The sequence below is a fragment of the Magnolia sinica genome, chromosome 18 (genome assembly GCF_029962835.1).
Source record: "Magnolia sinica isolate HGM2019 chromosome 18, MsV1, whole genome shotgun sequence".
Lineage (NCBI taxonomy): Eukaryota > Viridiplantae > Streptophyta > Magnoliopsida > Magnoliales > Magnoliaceae > Magnolia > Magnolia sinica.
The window spans coordinates 54,943,143-54,959,405 of NC_080590.1; the positions used below are offsets into that span (position 1 = coordinate 54,943,143).

The window sequence follows — 16,263 nt, forward strand, 5'->3', positions numbered from 1 at the left end:
GCATTGCATAGCCTAGATAAGGCTGATGGTATTTATAGACTTCTCAGTATGTTTCCGCATTGCTCTGATATTGCATACTTGGCATTTACCTTACGCACACACTTACACCACCCTCTAAGCTTTCTATAAGTTAATGCACGATAGATGCGTGCAGGTGGCGTTAGGTCGTAGCAGCGTTGAGCTTGAAGCGTGCAGCCGTCTTTTGAAGCTTTGATTTTCGATTTATGTATTTCCCTTTTAGTACTATATTCAGATGTTTATATTAGTGGATATGTGATGATGATGTTGCCTTTATGATTTGGGCATACTTGTGATTATGCTTCTTACAAGATAAATGTACGTTGAAAAATCATCATTGTAGGATCCCAGGATCAGAACCTAGTGTATGGGCGTTGGGAGCCGAGAATGAGGTATCACGGAGGCTGTCGGAATCGGATTCGGCGATCGGGAATTCTATGAGCCCATTTTTCGAGTTTGGGCCATGACACCTTTGCTTACTATGATGTTCACCTGTTTGTTTGAGATGCCAATCTTTGTTAGGCTTATGGGCTTGGATTTTAGGCTCAATCTTGGGTTTGTCTAAGGCTTGGGTTGAGTAGTTGAGTTGGTCGAGTCTTGGGTCGACGAGTCGACTCAAAATGACTGAATGAATTGATTCAATGGGTTAACTCGGTTGAACCGAGTCTTGGAAGTCTTATGGTTTGTTTTCCTAGGGGTTTAGGATTTAAGATCAAGGTTTGGGTTTAGGGTTTGGATCAAAGTTTGGGTTTAGGTTTTGCCCATTCATCGGGACCGTTCAATTTTGTCAACTTGTCAGCCTTAGGTAGGGTGTCTGTATATGCCCATCTTTGACAGATGTTGGGTGCAAAAGAATGCTAAAGTTAATGGACACCTCACCTTCTGTAGCTAGATTATGAATGTGGTATAGATTTGTTACATGCCTTTGTGTTAATGTTAGTTAATTGTTTGGACATATATGACTTGTACATATCATGAGGGTTTGGGAAAATGTTGTGATTGTCCTTGCACTTTATGTGGCATTATGAGTAACCAATTGCAACCATTTCACTCCCAATCAGTACTAACATTGGAATAGTACAGTAGGGCTTATGTGCTTTCTACGACCTCATGATGATACTAACTCGAACTAGAACGTCTATTGTTTCCTATATCACCCGAGGAGTGCTTGTTTTGCTTGATCGTCGAAGTGGATAGCTTACCCCGTGCTTTTTGCAACCTCGCAAGGATCTCACTACACTGACTTTGACTCGATCAAGTTTCGCAAGCATCCAGTTTAGGTATGTGTAAGTGACATTTTTCTATGCAATCTTCTGGTTTTGACACTTAAGTTACAATTCATCTTTTCTAATGTTTAGATGGTTCATTCTAATTAGGTCTAGCCCAACGTCTTTCCTTATAATTAGCACGTGGTATGATCGTTATGTCATTGATGTTCAGATCAATTGTACTTTATGCGCATTCAGATTTGATAATCTCGAGGAAAAATATGAGATGTCGGATCTTATTTGATCTCACGCTGACTCCCACCAAGGGTTATGAAAGATCTCTTAGTGCCTCGGGAGCTTGACGCTTATATTTTTGTGATTTTTAAAAAAATCATCCCATCATGAGGAGCGATACTCCGCGGGGGTTTTTATTGCAAGATAATTTTTAAAGAGTGTCCAACCTACTTGGTTGTCTCCACTGGGGATGCTTGTGGGACTTCAAGTAAGTTGGTTTTTATTTAAAACATGCAAGAGATTAGTGTGTGTGGTGATTGTGATTAACTCGGTTGGGGATTATGATTTTAGGACTTTGTGCTTTATTGTATTGGTTTTGATGGTTGCGATCAGAACTAAGATTTGCTGGGAATGGTTCATATTTTAGAGAACAAATTCAGAACATCAACTAATATTGAAATATTGATTTCAATTGAGTAGTAGGACAACCTCGACCAAATCTCTTAGGCAGGACAACTTTATTTCACAACTTTATCGATTTTAGTATTTCAAGATAATAAATACGAGGAAAAGATTATTAAACACTACAAGACAACTAGAATTATAGTGGTTCAATGTTAACACACCTACTTCACTCCTAAATTTATTTCTTCATGTAATTATGCCTTTCCGCTGTAATAAAGACTTTCACATGTTATCCTTAACAACCTCTTACAATTTGTGATTTTCATGGGCTACTACAACTAACCTCAAGTGATTTTAACGGGCTTATTACTTTTCAACCTGATGAGATTTTTCCGGATAATCTCATTCAACCTAAGTAAAAGTAAATTACTGGATGAAAACGTATCTTCTTGAAAACATGAGTTGAAATGAAGATATTGGTGAAGCTTTTGAAGATAAAGCTTCAGTAAATACATTAATTCATTCTTTTCACATATGAAGATAAATCATTGTATGCACAATTAAGAAGGATATATGGATAAATAAATTTTCAAAAATTAAAATACTAAAAACTACAAATTCAATAATCTATTCTTAAGTTAAGTATATGCCACTTTCTATTTGAATTTAATAAGGCCTAAGAAGAGAATTGAATAAGATAAGATATAATATATGAAAGACAATTCAAATATCTTGAAAATAAGAAGATTTTTCATTATTGTTTCGTGCATTTTCTTCCCTTGTATTGAAACAGTGAGAAATGGCCTCTATTTATAAGAGCTTTGGTTAGCCTGAGAATTCCTTTGATAGAGTTTTATAATTTTGTTTTAACGGGTTAACAAATTTCGTAGGATTTAATTTGAATCAATCTTAGACTGGCTCGAGATTCCTCTGGCTGGACAGAGACATGGTTCAGCTAGCCTGAGATTCATGTAAATCAAAACAACTTATTATTGAAAACTGAACCTGGAAGAATCGGAATTTAAAATCGCACAAACTAATAATTGATTTTCCATCCATAAAAGATTGCAAAAATTGAATGGTCTTGATAGCTGCACACCAGGGCCGCATCCGAGGATGGTGAGCCACAAAAATTTACAAAATGGTGTTGACCCTACAACCCAGGAGTCTAGCCACAGCTCCCAACAATAAATGGTGCCAAACCAAAACCATGAACCCAAAAACGGCCAGTCCATCGTTTCATAGGTGCTAGGGCAAAACATAATTTTTTCCCTTCCACTTTAATTTTCTCAGCGTCTCTCTGTGTAAGCATCTACATGGTCCCATCTTTCATTTCTCCTTTTTTCTCTCTTCCGTACCTCTACTGTTAGAAGCTTTCTCCAGTCACAGAAGAGAAAAGAACCCACCTCTCTCTCTCTCTCTCTCTCTCTCTCTCTCTCCAGCAAAAAACTCAAATCCCTACTCCGATAATCACCCTTCCTCCCTCGAGTGCCATACATGTGGCCTATTTTAGCAATGCTGGCGAATTTTTAACTTTTATTGTTTTTCGCCCTTGCCAGCGGCAGGTGCTTTTCTTGTTAGGACTTCTTCGCCAGTTGATCTGAATTAGGGTTTCTGGAGTCTCTCTCTCTCTCTACGAGATTGGTTTTGATATTCTGCAATGTCGTCAGAGGACATGCTTATGCACTTCTCGTCAAATTCGAACCAATCGGATCCATCCCTGCCGAATAAGCTGGCAAAGCTCGAGGCTCGGATGGCAGGGAAGGGCTCTTCAGCAACGTCGGCCCCCACACAGACCTTGCAGTGGCAACAGTCTTCCTCTTCGTCAAAATTTGGAGGCAACCCAGAGGAATTTCCAGAACCGTCAACTTCAAGCGATTCCGATGATGATGTGAGTTATTTATCATTTTACTTTCAGATTTCCTCAACTCTATGGGCATTGGCAAGGATGCTTTATAGCATCCATGGCCCGAGGAATTCCAGAGGAATACTTACATTTTCAGTTTGTAGTTTGTAAAGTGGGGCCTGTGGTTTAATGATCAAGACCATCATTCTGTTGGGCCCAGTGGTGAATGGGCCATGCTCCAAACAACTCCTTTCAACCTCTCAAAATTGGGTTTTGCTAACATCCCCACCTTCATATGGGGATGTTTGCGACCCCTGAAGCTTTTAAGTGACATGTGAGATGCCCAATCATCAATCTGCATTGTCCATTTGTTCGTACAATTAGAGACATGCCATGTGATGCAAATCCGAAAGGGAAAGCAAATAAATCAATAAGAAAAGAAAGAGATTGCAGGGAAATACCCAACAATCCTCTAGCCAAAAGTTAGAGATTACAAATGGAAGGCTGTGAGCAAGCCCTACAGTCCTTTAGTCTTGAACTAGAGACCACTCCCCGTCCCTTAAACAGCTACCGTGGAGAAAATAAGAGAATTTCATAAAGAGAATATTAATCAGCTTGCCTTATTCCATAGGCCATAGGCCCTATTTATAATCAAACCTTACAATCTGTAATAAAGGCCATGTAATCTAAAGATAGAATTCCTAGCTAGCCAATATCTGAGAAAATAGGAAACTACCTAAATAAGAAAGCATTGTAATTAAGAAGGTGTCTAAATAAGAAAATCCTCAAATAAGAAAAATAAAATTACTTCTTGCTAAAGGAAATTTCCTAACCTAGAGATTTGAAAGAAAAAGAAAAGTGGAGATGAGTTAAAAAGGGAAAGTGGGTATTTTCTTGTGCACACATGAAATGTCGGCCTTTTCCTCAAATCTTGATCAATCGGCTTGTGTGGCCATTTGGTTGCATCACCATGGTGCAAAAATAATGCCAACATCTGATTAATAGCATGGAAAATGGGCAGTCAAGATTGAGTGTAGAAACAAAATAGGTCCAATCATCATCTTGAACCATCTATTTGATGGATCCCACTTTATATTGCTTATGATTCCAAAGTAGCACTTTTGTTTGGCCTCATTCATAGTGTTGGGATCATTGGATCAACATGATTCTTGCATCATGGCTTCTCCCAATGGTACTATTGAATGACCAGTCTAGATTGATGATTGGGCATCCCACTTGTAAATTAAAAGCATTGGGGATGTTGTTAATGTCCCCATGAAGGTGGGATGTTAGCCACTAAACATGGCGCTAGTCTATTTTCAATTGTAAACAAGGGCCGAGTGAATGGTTCTAGATCAGGGGCCATTATAGGATCCTTGACTTGATTCCCGGGATATTATATTAAGCTTTTCAGTTTTTACAAGGCCATGGTTTAGTTTTCTAGACATTGATATTTAGGGCCCACCATGAATGGGAGCTTTGCTAGTGCAGCTTGCTCAAGATGTCCTACCTTAGGTTCTGCCTCATAACTATCCAAAACGGCAATCAAGAGGTCCCACCATATATGGCCCGCATGACACAAACTCTAATATGTGATGTCCTACCTTACTGTTCATTCTAGTTCCATAGCGGTCTCAAACTCAATTTTGTACAAGTGGCGAGATCTCTAATCTGTGAGACTTTTTCCATATGGCACATGTACGGTGGAGCCTTCTAGGCCTGGATCATCATGTTGTGGGTTAGAAGGGCAAGTAGCTCGGGTGTGCCTTTGTAGCTTTCTCATAGTTGAGGCCCCAAAAATTTCCTTTATTGAATGATCCTTGCTTTTCATTTTGTATCATGCACATAGATGTTTGAGAATAAAAATACAACACCAGTCTACATTCAACTAAAAAGGCTTAAAGATCTTCCACTGCCATTTACAAGAATTAACTTTTGTGGATTTTCTTGTTAACTCCATTGGATTTGGTTGAGATCTTTGTTAAATGTAGGATCTCTTGCGGATGGTTCAATGGATGTTGCTGTTTCAAAGAAGTCTAGGAAATGCAGAACTGAAATAGGGCTGGCATAGTTGTATGGTTAATGGATGATACCATTACATTTTTGAATGATGTTTTCATTTTATTTGAAATATTTCTTTTTTGTTAACTCTGACACAGTTGGCTAAGAACTTTGGGAAGTTTGGTTGTATTGTAGATGTTTTCATTCTATAGGAAATGAAATCAAGGAGTATGGGTGATAAGGCGGTCCCCTCAGCCTGGCAAGCTTGATCCAGCTTTAGACTAAGCTTGGACCTACTAGCTTGGCCCGTGGGCCGGGCTTAGGCTTGCCATGTATGGCCCAATCAATTTTTGGTCTGGGTTTGAGCTCTAGTCATTTTAACTTGACTCGGCTTGGTCCAACTTGGCCAGGCCCGGCTGCACATGCGCACATGTTCTATCCTACAAATATGCTATTCCAATCCTTGGTTAGGCAACACATGCATTTTGCACGTCGACCATTGGTTTCATTTTTCTAAACGTCTATTTCTTTGTGCCTTTGCAGCCCACTTGTAAATGATTTAATTATGAACTTACCGTGGCAAAAGGGATTTGATCAAGTTTCATGCCGGGCCTAACTAATTTTTTCGGGCTTGGGCTTTAGTTTGCTATGCAAGGCTCATGTAAGGCTTGGGCTGTATGGGCTCATGCCATTGATACTGCTCCCTAGATGAGGCAATGAAAGCCATCAAGGTGATGAACGACAAAAAGTTGTAAGGTAGGGAGGTTCAAGTTTGCTAGTCGAGAGACAAAGGCTTGAGGTTCAAGGGATGAAGCAATTTGTCTTTATAACCCCAAAATTGGAAAAGGTTCTCGAGTCATGTCAGTAAGGTGTTAGCTAGTGTTGAGAGAGGAGGGTCATTTCTTGATGTTGTCTGTGAACCCAAAGCTTTAGAGGCTTTATATAATGCTGGGAAATTACCTTAGGTGATGAGGGTTCACAGTCTATTGTTGAGAGAATATCTATAGAACTTGCTTATAATGTAGTTTCCACGGCTAGTAGGTGCAGTTTGCATCATGGTTCAAAAATCGGTTTTGGTATATCATATCATTCACCATCGGTATGGGGTTGTATCGCTCTGTATCACCCTATATTGGTCTGTTCTAGGACTGAAATAGGGCTGGCATAGTTGTATGGTTAATGGATAATACCATTACATTTTTGAATGATATTTCCAACCTTGGTTTTCCTTTGAAAGAACTCAAGGATCAGTTCACTCCTTTTGTTTTTTGTTTTTTGACGATACAGGGTGTTCCCGCCCCTTTTGAGGCGAAACTATTCCCTGAGGATACATGCAATCATCCGCAACCACGTGTATCAGGTAATGTCGAGAATGGGAGTTGAACCCACACCCGTAGGGAGCAAACCCACGGTGATGGCCGCTCGCCCAAACCTCGTCAGGTACTCTTCTCCTTTTGTAAAATAGCTAAAATTTTAGTTGCATGTATTTTATAGAACCACTTTGATTTTGAGAGGAGGTTGTCTCATTTATTAAGGACTGAGGCTAAACTTAGGCTATGATGGTGAAGATCCATTCGAAGGCTTTGGTGCCCAATTGCTTTTGGTCAACATGGCTCGAGCAGATCTGTTTGATGGTGAAGAGACTTTGGTGAGAGAATCATCTCTTGATCTATCTCGGGTGGAGGCTCTCGCTGAGGTTTTTGGGTGGAGGTTTAGATGCCAGAAATGATGCCATGTGGTCCTACTTTGGGGGAAGGGGTTGAAGCTAGCTCTTGTCTCGATGCTTTGCTTCGGTTGCTGTTGTGTCAAAATGAGATGATCCCATCTCTCAAAATATCTTCCGTTGTTGCGTCCGATCTAACTACAACCATGTCCCAACTTTACCCTCATATGACATGTGGAGAAGAGATAATTTCCTTCTTTTAAGCCAGAGGCATGTGTTATCTTGCACGAGTTGAGCACCTTAGGCTCGTTACGCGTGGGAAACGTAACGGGCGAGTCACTCGTGTCTCCTCCTCACATGTATGCTGTCCAGACCTCCTTTATATCCAACAAAGGAGTCGACTCGCATTCCAAAACTGGGTGCGGGGTCTTCTAGGTTTCTCTCCCCATTTAGAAAGGCTCTTTCAAGGTTCCTTATTTGAAGAAGGTAGGATGGTCAAGAGTGGCCTCAAAATGGTGGAGGTTTGAGACAATTTCTATGAGGCAAGGTATTCAAAATCGGTTACGTAATGGCTGTTACGTAACGATAATGATCATAGCTGTTATGCGTTATGAGGTCGAAACCGTTACAGAAAAAACAGGCCGTAACGGCCCGTAATCGTCCTGTAACAGTCCTGTAATGGTTTTTTCAAAAAATAAAAAATGGCTGTAACGACCGATACGGGGGCTGTAACGGCCCGTATCATAACGGTAACAGTGGTGGCCGTTGAGGCCACCGTTACCGTTTCGGAACACCTTGGAGGTAGGTGAGTCATTGTACCTTGCCGAAGATGCTGCAAGTGGGGAATTCTTCGATGATGTACTCGATATTACTCCTTTGGGATTTCTTTGAAGATGTTGCTTGATTTGCTCCTTCAATAGATATCAAGGTGTTGGAGTGCTTTTCGGGTTTGGGAAGTAATATATGTTGGTCTTCGGAAAGGGGCATTACGGTTGATAGATGTTTCTCGGTGGAAGGAGGGGCGCCCGGTGTCCTCTATATAGAAGGGATCTATCCGAAGCAGAAATAGCCGATTGCGCTGAATTATTAAATAGACTCCCAACTTTTCCTTCCTTCCCCTAATGAAATGGACTCTCTACACTAGCTAGCTTCTCCTTTCGGGTCTTTCACAATCATATCTTTCTACAACTCGATTCGCCCTTGTAGATCCGATTTGGAAGACATCGTTCCTTTTGGATTTTGGTCTTATGGGCCCCCTCCGAAAGTCGCTTCTTTTGTTTGGCTGGCGGGTAGAAATCGAATCCTCAGTTCCTCACCATAAACAATCTTCAGAAGAGAGGGATGACCATCCTGAATGTTTGTCATCTGTGCATGTTTGACGTGGATTCAGGTGATCATATCTTCATTCACTACCCCTTCGCCGTAGAGATTTGGTCTAACATTCTTTCTATCTTCGGGGTGCATTGGGTTATGCCACTTCATTCCTTGCACCTGCTAGCGGCTATTCATGGGGTTTGCTTGCCAAAAGAAAGGCTAATTCTTTGGAGGCTGTCCCTTCTGGCAATCTTTTGGAATATTTGGCTCCAGCGCAATGCCTGCTGCTTCAACAACAAGATGCTCCCATGTGGCCAATTGCGCTGGAAGATAAAAAGGGATGTGGTTGATTAGGTTGTTTCGAAATTCAATCTCAATGTGGATGTATCTCATTCATCCTTGGGTTTGTAAATCCCTTTTCTTCATAAATTCCTTCTCAAAACAGTGCCTATGGATCAAGAGGAATAGGCGCTGTTTTGAGAACGTTTCCTGGCCCGTTTAGGTTATGATCTGGTGTGTGAAGGCCTCCTTTTTGAATGGGCCTCTATTCTCAATAGCCTTGATTGATTGCTATTTCTTCCTTTATTTTAAGCCTTTGCCTTCTGTGTATTCTTTTCTCGCTGGCGGTTGCTAGCGGGTCTTAAGTTTAGGTATGTGTAAGTGACATTTTTCTATGCAATCTTCTGGTTTTGACACTTAAGTTACAATTCGTCTTTTCTAATGTTTAGATGGTTCATTCTAATTAGGTCTAGCCCAACGTCTTTCCTTATAATTAGCACATGGTATGATCGTTATGTCATTGATGTTCAGATCAATTGTACTTTATGCGCATTCAGATTTGATAATATCAAGGAAAAGTATGAGATGTCGGATCTTATTTGATCTCATGCTGACTCCCACCAAGGGTTATGAAAGATCTCTTAGTGCCTCGGGAGCTTGACGCTTATATTTTTGTGATTTTAAAAAAAATCATCCCATCATGGGGAGCGATACTCCGCGGGGGTTTTTATTGCAAGATAATTTTTAAAGAGTGTCCAACCTACTTGGTTGTCTCCACTGGGGATGCCTGTGGGACTTCAAGTAAGTTGGTTTTTATTTAAAACATGCAAGAGATTAGTGTGTATGGTGATTGTGATTAACTCGGTTGGGGATTATAGATTTTATGACTTTGTGCTTTATTGTATTGGTTTTGATGGTTGCAATCAAAACTAAGATCTGCTGGGAATGGTTCATATTTTAGAGAACAAATTCAGAACATCAACTAATATTGAAATATTGATTTCAATTGAGTAGTAGGACAACCTTAACCTAATCTCTTAGGCAGGACAACCTTATTTCACAACTTTATCGATTTCAGTATTTCAAGATAATAAATACGAGGAAAAGATTATTAAACGCTACAAGACAGCTAGAATTATAATGGTTTAATGTTAACACACCTACTCCACTCCTAAAATTATTTCTTCATGTAATTATGGCTTTCCACTGTAACAAAGACTTTCACATGTTATCCTTAACAACCTCTTACAATTTGTGATTTTCATGGGCTACTAAAACTAACCTCAAGTGATTTTAACGGGCTTATTACTTTTCAACCTGATGAGATTTTTCCGGATAATCTCATTCAACTAAGTAAAAGTAAATTACTGGATGAAAACGTATCTTCTTGAAAACATGAGTCGAAACGAAGATATTGGTGAAGCCTTTGAAGATAAAGCTTCAGTAAATACATCAATTCATTCTTTTTTCATATGAAGATAAATCAATGTATGCACAATTAAGAAGGATATATGGATAAATAATTTTTCAAAAATACAAATACTAAAAACTACAAATTCAATCATCTATTCTTAAGTTAAGTATATGCCACTCTCTATTTGAATTTAATAAGGCCTGAGAAGAGAATTGAATAAGATAAGATATAATATATGAAAGATAATTCAAATATCTTGAAAATAAGAAGATTTTTCAATATTGTTTCATGTATTTTCTTCCCTTGTATTGAAACAGTGAGAAATTGCCTCTATTTATAACAAACGATTTAGAGCTCCGGTTAGCCTAAGAATCCCTTTGATAGAGTTTTATAATTTTGTTTTAACAGGTTAACAGATTTCTTGGGATTTAATTTGAATCAATCTTAGGCTGGCTCGAGATTCCTCTGGCTGGACAGAGACATGGTTCAGCTAGCTTGAGATTCATGTAAATCAAAACAGCTTATTATTGAAAACTGAACCTCGAAGAATTGGAATTTAAAATCGCACAAACTAATAATTGATTTTCCATCTATAAAAGATTGCAAAAATTGAATGGTCTTGATAGCTGCACACCAGGGCCGCATCCGAGGATGGTGAGCCACAAAAATTTACAAAATGGTGTTGACCCTACAACCCAGGAGTCTAGCCACAGCTCCTAACAATAAATGGTGCCAAACCAAAACCATGAACCCAAAAACGGCCAGTCCATCGTTTCATAGGTGCTAGGGCAAAACATAATTTTTTCCCTTCCACTTTAATTTTCTCAGCGTCTCTCTGTGTAGGCATCTACATGGTCACATCTTTCATTTCTCCTTTTTTCTCTCTTCCGTACCTCTACTGTTAGAAGCTTTCTCCAGTCACAGAAGAGAAAAGAACCCACCTCTCTCTCTCTCTCTCTCTCTCTCTCTCTCTCTCTCTCCAGCAAAAAGCTCAAATCCCTACTCCAATAATCAACCTTCCTCCCTCGAGTGCCATACATGTGGCCCATTTTAGCAATGCTGGCGAATTTTTAACTTTTATTGTTTTTCGCCCTTGCCAGCGGCAGGTGCTTTTCTTGTTAGGACTTCTTCGCCAGATGATCTGAATTAGGGTTTCTGGACTCCCCTCTCTCTCTCTCTCTCTCCCCGAGATTGGATTTGATATTCTGCAATGTCGTCAGAGGACATGCTTATGCACTTCTCGTCAAATTCGAACCAATCGGATCCATCCCTGTCGAATAAGCTGGCAAAGCTCGAGGCTCAGATGGCAGGGAAGGGCTCTTCAGCAACGTCGGCCCCCACACAGACCTTGCAGTGGCAACAGTCTTCCTCTTTGTCAAAATTTGGAGGCAACCCAGAGGAATTTCCAGAACCGTCAACTTCAAGCGATTCCGATGATGATGTGAGTTATTTACCATTTTACTTTCAGATTTCCTCAACTCTATGGGCATTGGCAAGGATGCTTTATAGCATCCATGGCCCGAGGAATTCTAGAGGAATACTTACATTTTCAGTTTGTAGTTTGTAAAGTGGGGCCTGTGGTTTAATGATCAAGACCATTATTCTGTTGGGCCCAGTGGTGAATGGGCCATGCTCCAAACAACTCCTTTCAACCTCTCACAATTGGGTTTTGCTAACATCCCCACCTTCATATGGGGATGTTTGCGACCCCTGAAGCTTTTAAGTGACATGTGAGATGCCCAATCATCAATCTGCATTGTCCATTTGTTCGTACAATTAGAGACATGCCATGTGATGCAAATCCGAAAGGGAAAGCAAATAAATCAATAAGAAAAGAAAGAGATTGCGGGGAAATACCCAACAATCCTCTAGCCAAAAGTTAGAGATCACAAATGGAAGGCTGTGAGCAAGCCCTACAGTCCTTTAGTCTTGAACTAGAGACCACTCCCCCTCCCTTCAACAGCTACCGTGGAGAAAATAAGAGAATTTCATAAAGAGAATATTAATCAGCTTGCCTTATTCCATAGGCCATAGGCCCTATTTATAATCAAACCTTACAATCTGTAATAAAGGCCATGGAATCTAAAGATAGAATTCCTAGCTAGCCAATATCTGAGAAAATAGGAAACTACCTAAATAAGAAAGCATTGTAATTAAGAAGGTGTCTAAATAAGAAAATCCTCAAATAAGAAAAATAAAATTACTTCTTGCTAAAGGAAATTTCCTAACCTAGAGATTTGAAAGAAAAAGAAAAGTAGAGATGAGTTAAAAAGGGAAAGTGGGTATTTTCTTGTGCACACATGAAATGTCGGCCTTTTCCTCAAATCTTGATCAATCGGCTTGTGTGGCCATTTGGTTGCATCACCATGGTGCAAAAATAATGCCAACATCTGATTAATAGCATGGAAAATGGGTAGTCAAGATTGAGTGTAGAAACAAAATAGGTCCAATCATAATCTTGAACCATCTATTTGATAGATCCCACTTTATATTGCTTATGATTCCAAAGTAGCACTTTTGTTTGGCCTCATTCATAGTGTTCGGATCATCGGATCAACATGATTCTTGCATCATGGCTTCTCCCAATGGTACTATTGAATGACCAGTCTGGATTGATGATTGGGCATCCCACTTGTAAATTAAAAGCATTGGGGATGTTGTGAATGTCTCCATGAAGGTGGGATGTTAGCCACTAAACATGGCGCTAGTCTATGTTCAATTGTAAACAAGGGCCCAGTGAATGGTTCTAGATCAGGGGCCATTATAGGATCCTTGACTTGATTCCCAGGATATTATATTGAGCTTTTCAGTTTTTACAAGGCCATGGTTTAGTTTTCTAGACATTGATATTTAGGGCCCACCATGAATGGGAGCTTTGCTAGTGCGCTTGCTCAAGATGTCCTACCTTAGGTTTTGCCTCATAACTATCCAAAACGGCAATCAAGAGGTCCCACCATATATGGCCCGCATGACACAAACTCTAATATGTGATGTCATACCTTACTGTTCATTCTAGTTCCATAGCGGTCTCAAACTCAATTTTGTACAAGTGGCGAGATCTCTAATCTGTGAGACTTTTTCCATATGGCACATGTACGGTGGAGCCTTCTAGGCCTGGATCATCATGTTGTGGGTTAGAAGGGCAAGTAGCTCGGGTGTGCCTTTGTAGCTTTCTCATAGTTGAGGCCCCAGAAATTTCCTTTATTGAATGATCCTTGCTTTTCATTTTGTATCATGCACATAGATGTTTGAGAATAAAAATACAACACCAGTCTACATTCAACTAAAAAGGCTTAAAGATCTTCCACTGCCATTTACAAGAAATAACTTTTGTGGATTTTCTTGTTAACTCTATTGGATTTGGTTGAGATCTTTGTTAAATGTAGGATCTCTTGCGGATGGTTCAATGGATGTTGCTGTTTCAAAGAAGTCTAGGAAATGCAGAACTGAAATAGGGCTGGCATAGTTGTATGGTTAATGGATGATATGATTACATTTTTGAATGATGTTTTCATTTTATTTGAAATATTTCTTTTTTGTCAACTCTGACACTGTTGGCTAAGAACTTTGGGAAGTTTGGTTGTATTGTAGATATTTTCATTCTATAGGAAATGAAATCAAGGAGTATGGGTGATAACAGGTTGGGCGGTCCCCTCAGCTTGGCAAGCTTGATCCAGCTTTAGACTAAGCTTGGACCTACTATCTTGGCCCGTGGGCCGGGCTTAGGCTTGCCATGTATGGTCCAATCAATTTTTGGTCTGGGTTTGAGCTCTAGTCATTTTAACTTGACTCGGCTTGGTCCAACTTGGCCAGGCCCGGCTGCACATGCACACATGTTCTATCCTACAAACATGCTATTCCAATCCTTGGTTAGGCAACACATGCATTTTGCACGTCGACCATTGGTTTCATTTTTCTAAACGTCTATTTCTTTGTGCCTTTGCGGCCCACTTGTAAATGATTGAATTTTGAACTTACCGTGGCAAAAGGGATTTGATCAAGTTTCATGCCTGGCCTAACTAATTTTTTCGGGCTTGGGCTTTAGTTTGCTATGCAAGACTCTTGTAAGGCTTGGGCTGTATGGGCTCATGCCATTGATACTGCTCCCTAGATGAGGCAATGAAAGCCATCAAGGTGATGAACGACAAAAAGTTGTAAGGTAGGGAGGTTCAAGTTTGCTAGTCGAGAGACAAAGGCTTGAGGTTCAAGGGATGAAGCAATTTGTCATTATAACCCCAAAATTGGAAAAGGTTCTCGAGTCATGTCAGTAAGGTGTTAGCTAGTGTTGAGAGAGGAGGGTCATTTCTTGATGTTGTCTGTGAACCCAAAGCTTTAGAGGCTTTATATAATGCTGGGAAATTACCTTAGGTGATGAGGGTTCAGTCTATTGTTGAGAGAATATCTATAGAACTTGCTTATAATGTAGTTTCCACGGCTAGTAGGTGCAGTTTGCATCATGGTTCAAAAATCGGTTCTGGTATATCATATCATTCACCATCGGTATGGGGTTGTATCGCTCCGTATCACCCTATATTGGTCTGTTCTAGGACTGAAATAGGGCTGGCATAGTTGTATGGTTAATGGATGATACCATTACATTTTTGAATGATATTTCCAACCTTGGTTTTCCTTTGAAAGAACTCAAGGATCAGTTCACTCCTTTTGTTTTTTGTTTTTTGACGACACAGGGTGTTCCCGCCCCTTTTGAGGCGAAACTATTCCCTGAGGATACATGCAATCATCCGCAACCACGTGTATCAGGTAATGTCGAGAATGGGAGTTGAACCCACACCTGTAGGGAGCAAACCCACGGTGATGGCCGCTCGCCCAAACCTCGTCAGGTACTCTTCTCCTTTTGTAAAATAGCTAAAATTTTAGTTGCATGTATTTTATAGAACCACTGCGATTTTGAGAGGAGGTTGTCTCATTTATTAAGGACTGAGGCTAAACTTAAGGCTATGATGGTGAAGATCCATTCGAAGGCTTTGGTGGCCAAAGGCTTTTGGTCGACATGGCTCGAGCAGATCTGTCCGATGGTGAAGAGACTTTGGTGGGAGAATCATCTCTTGATCTATCTCGGGTGGAGGCCTGGGCTCTCGCTGAGGTTTTTGGGTGGAGGTTTAGATGCCAGAAATGATGCCATGTGGTCCTACCTTGGGGGAATGGGTCGAAGATAGCTCTTGTCCCGATGCTTTGCTTTGGTTGCTGTCGTGTCAAAATGAGACGATCCCATCTCTAAAAATATCTTCCGTTGTTGCGTCCGATCTAACTACAACCATGTCCCAACTTTACCCTCATATGACACGTGGAGAAGAGATAATTTCCTTCTTTTAAGCCAGAGGCATGTGTTATCTTGCACGAGTTGAGCACCTTAGGCTCGTTGCGCGTGGGAAACGTAACGGGCGAGTCACTCGTGTCTCCACCTCACATGTATGCTGTCCAGACCTCCTTTATATCCAACAAAGGAGTTGACTCGCATTCCAGAACTGGGTGCGGGGTCTTCTAGGTTTCTCTCCCCATTTAGAAAGGCTCTTTCAAGGTTCCTTATCTGAAGAAGGTAGGATGGTCAAGAGTGGCCTCAAAATGGTGGAGGTTTGAGACAATTTCTATGAGGTAGGCAAGGTATTCAAAATCGGTTACGTAATGGCCGTTACGTAATGATAATGATCATAGCTGTTATGCGTTATGAGGTCGAAACCGTTACAGAAAAAACAGGCCGTAACGGCCTGTAATTGTCCTGTAACAGTCCCGTAATGGTTTTTTCAAAAAATAAAAAATGGCCGTAACGACCGATACGGGGGCTGTAACGGCCCGTATCGTGGCTGTAACGGCTCGTATCATAACGGTAACAGTGGTGGCCGTTGAGGCCGCCGTTACCGTT

General features: G+C 40.5%; 1 protein-coding gene across 5 annotated transcripts in view; it reads left to right on the forward strand.

The window, feature by feature from the left end:
* The first annotated feature begins 3,084 nt into the window (after positions 1-3,084).
* Positions 3,085-16,263, forward strand: part of LOC131233905 (serine/threonine-protein kinase TOUSLED) — an 82,565-nt gene continuing 69,386 nt past the window's right edge. For 2 of the 5 annotated variants that reach the window (XM_058230747.1, XM_058230748.1), the window contains exon 1: positions 11,148-11,823. In XM_058230747.1, the coding sequence (XP_058086730.1) occupies positions 11,593-11,823 (231 nt within the window). In that variant the 5' untranslated portion in view covers positions 11,148-11,592. Of the gene's footprint in view, positions 3,757-11,146; positions 11,824-16,263 lie in introns of those variants that run through there. The other 3 variants (XM_058230746.1, XM_058230750.1, XM_058230745.1) reach the window with 3 other exon arrangements.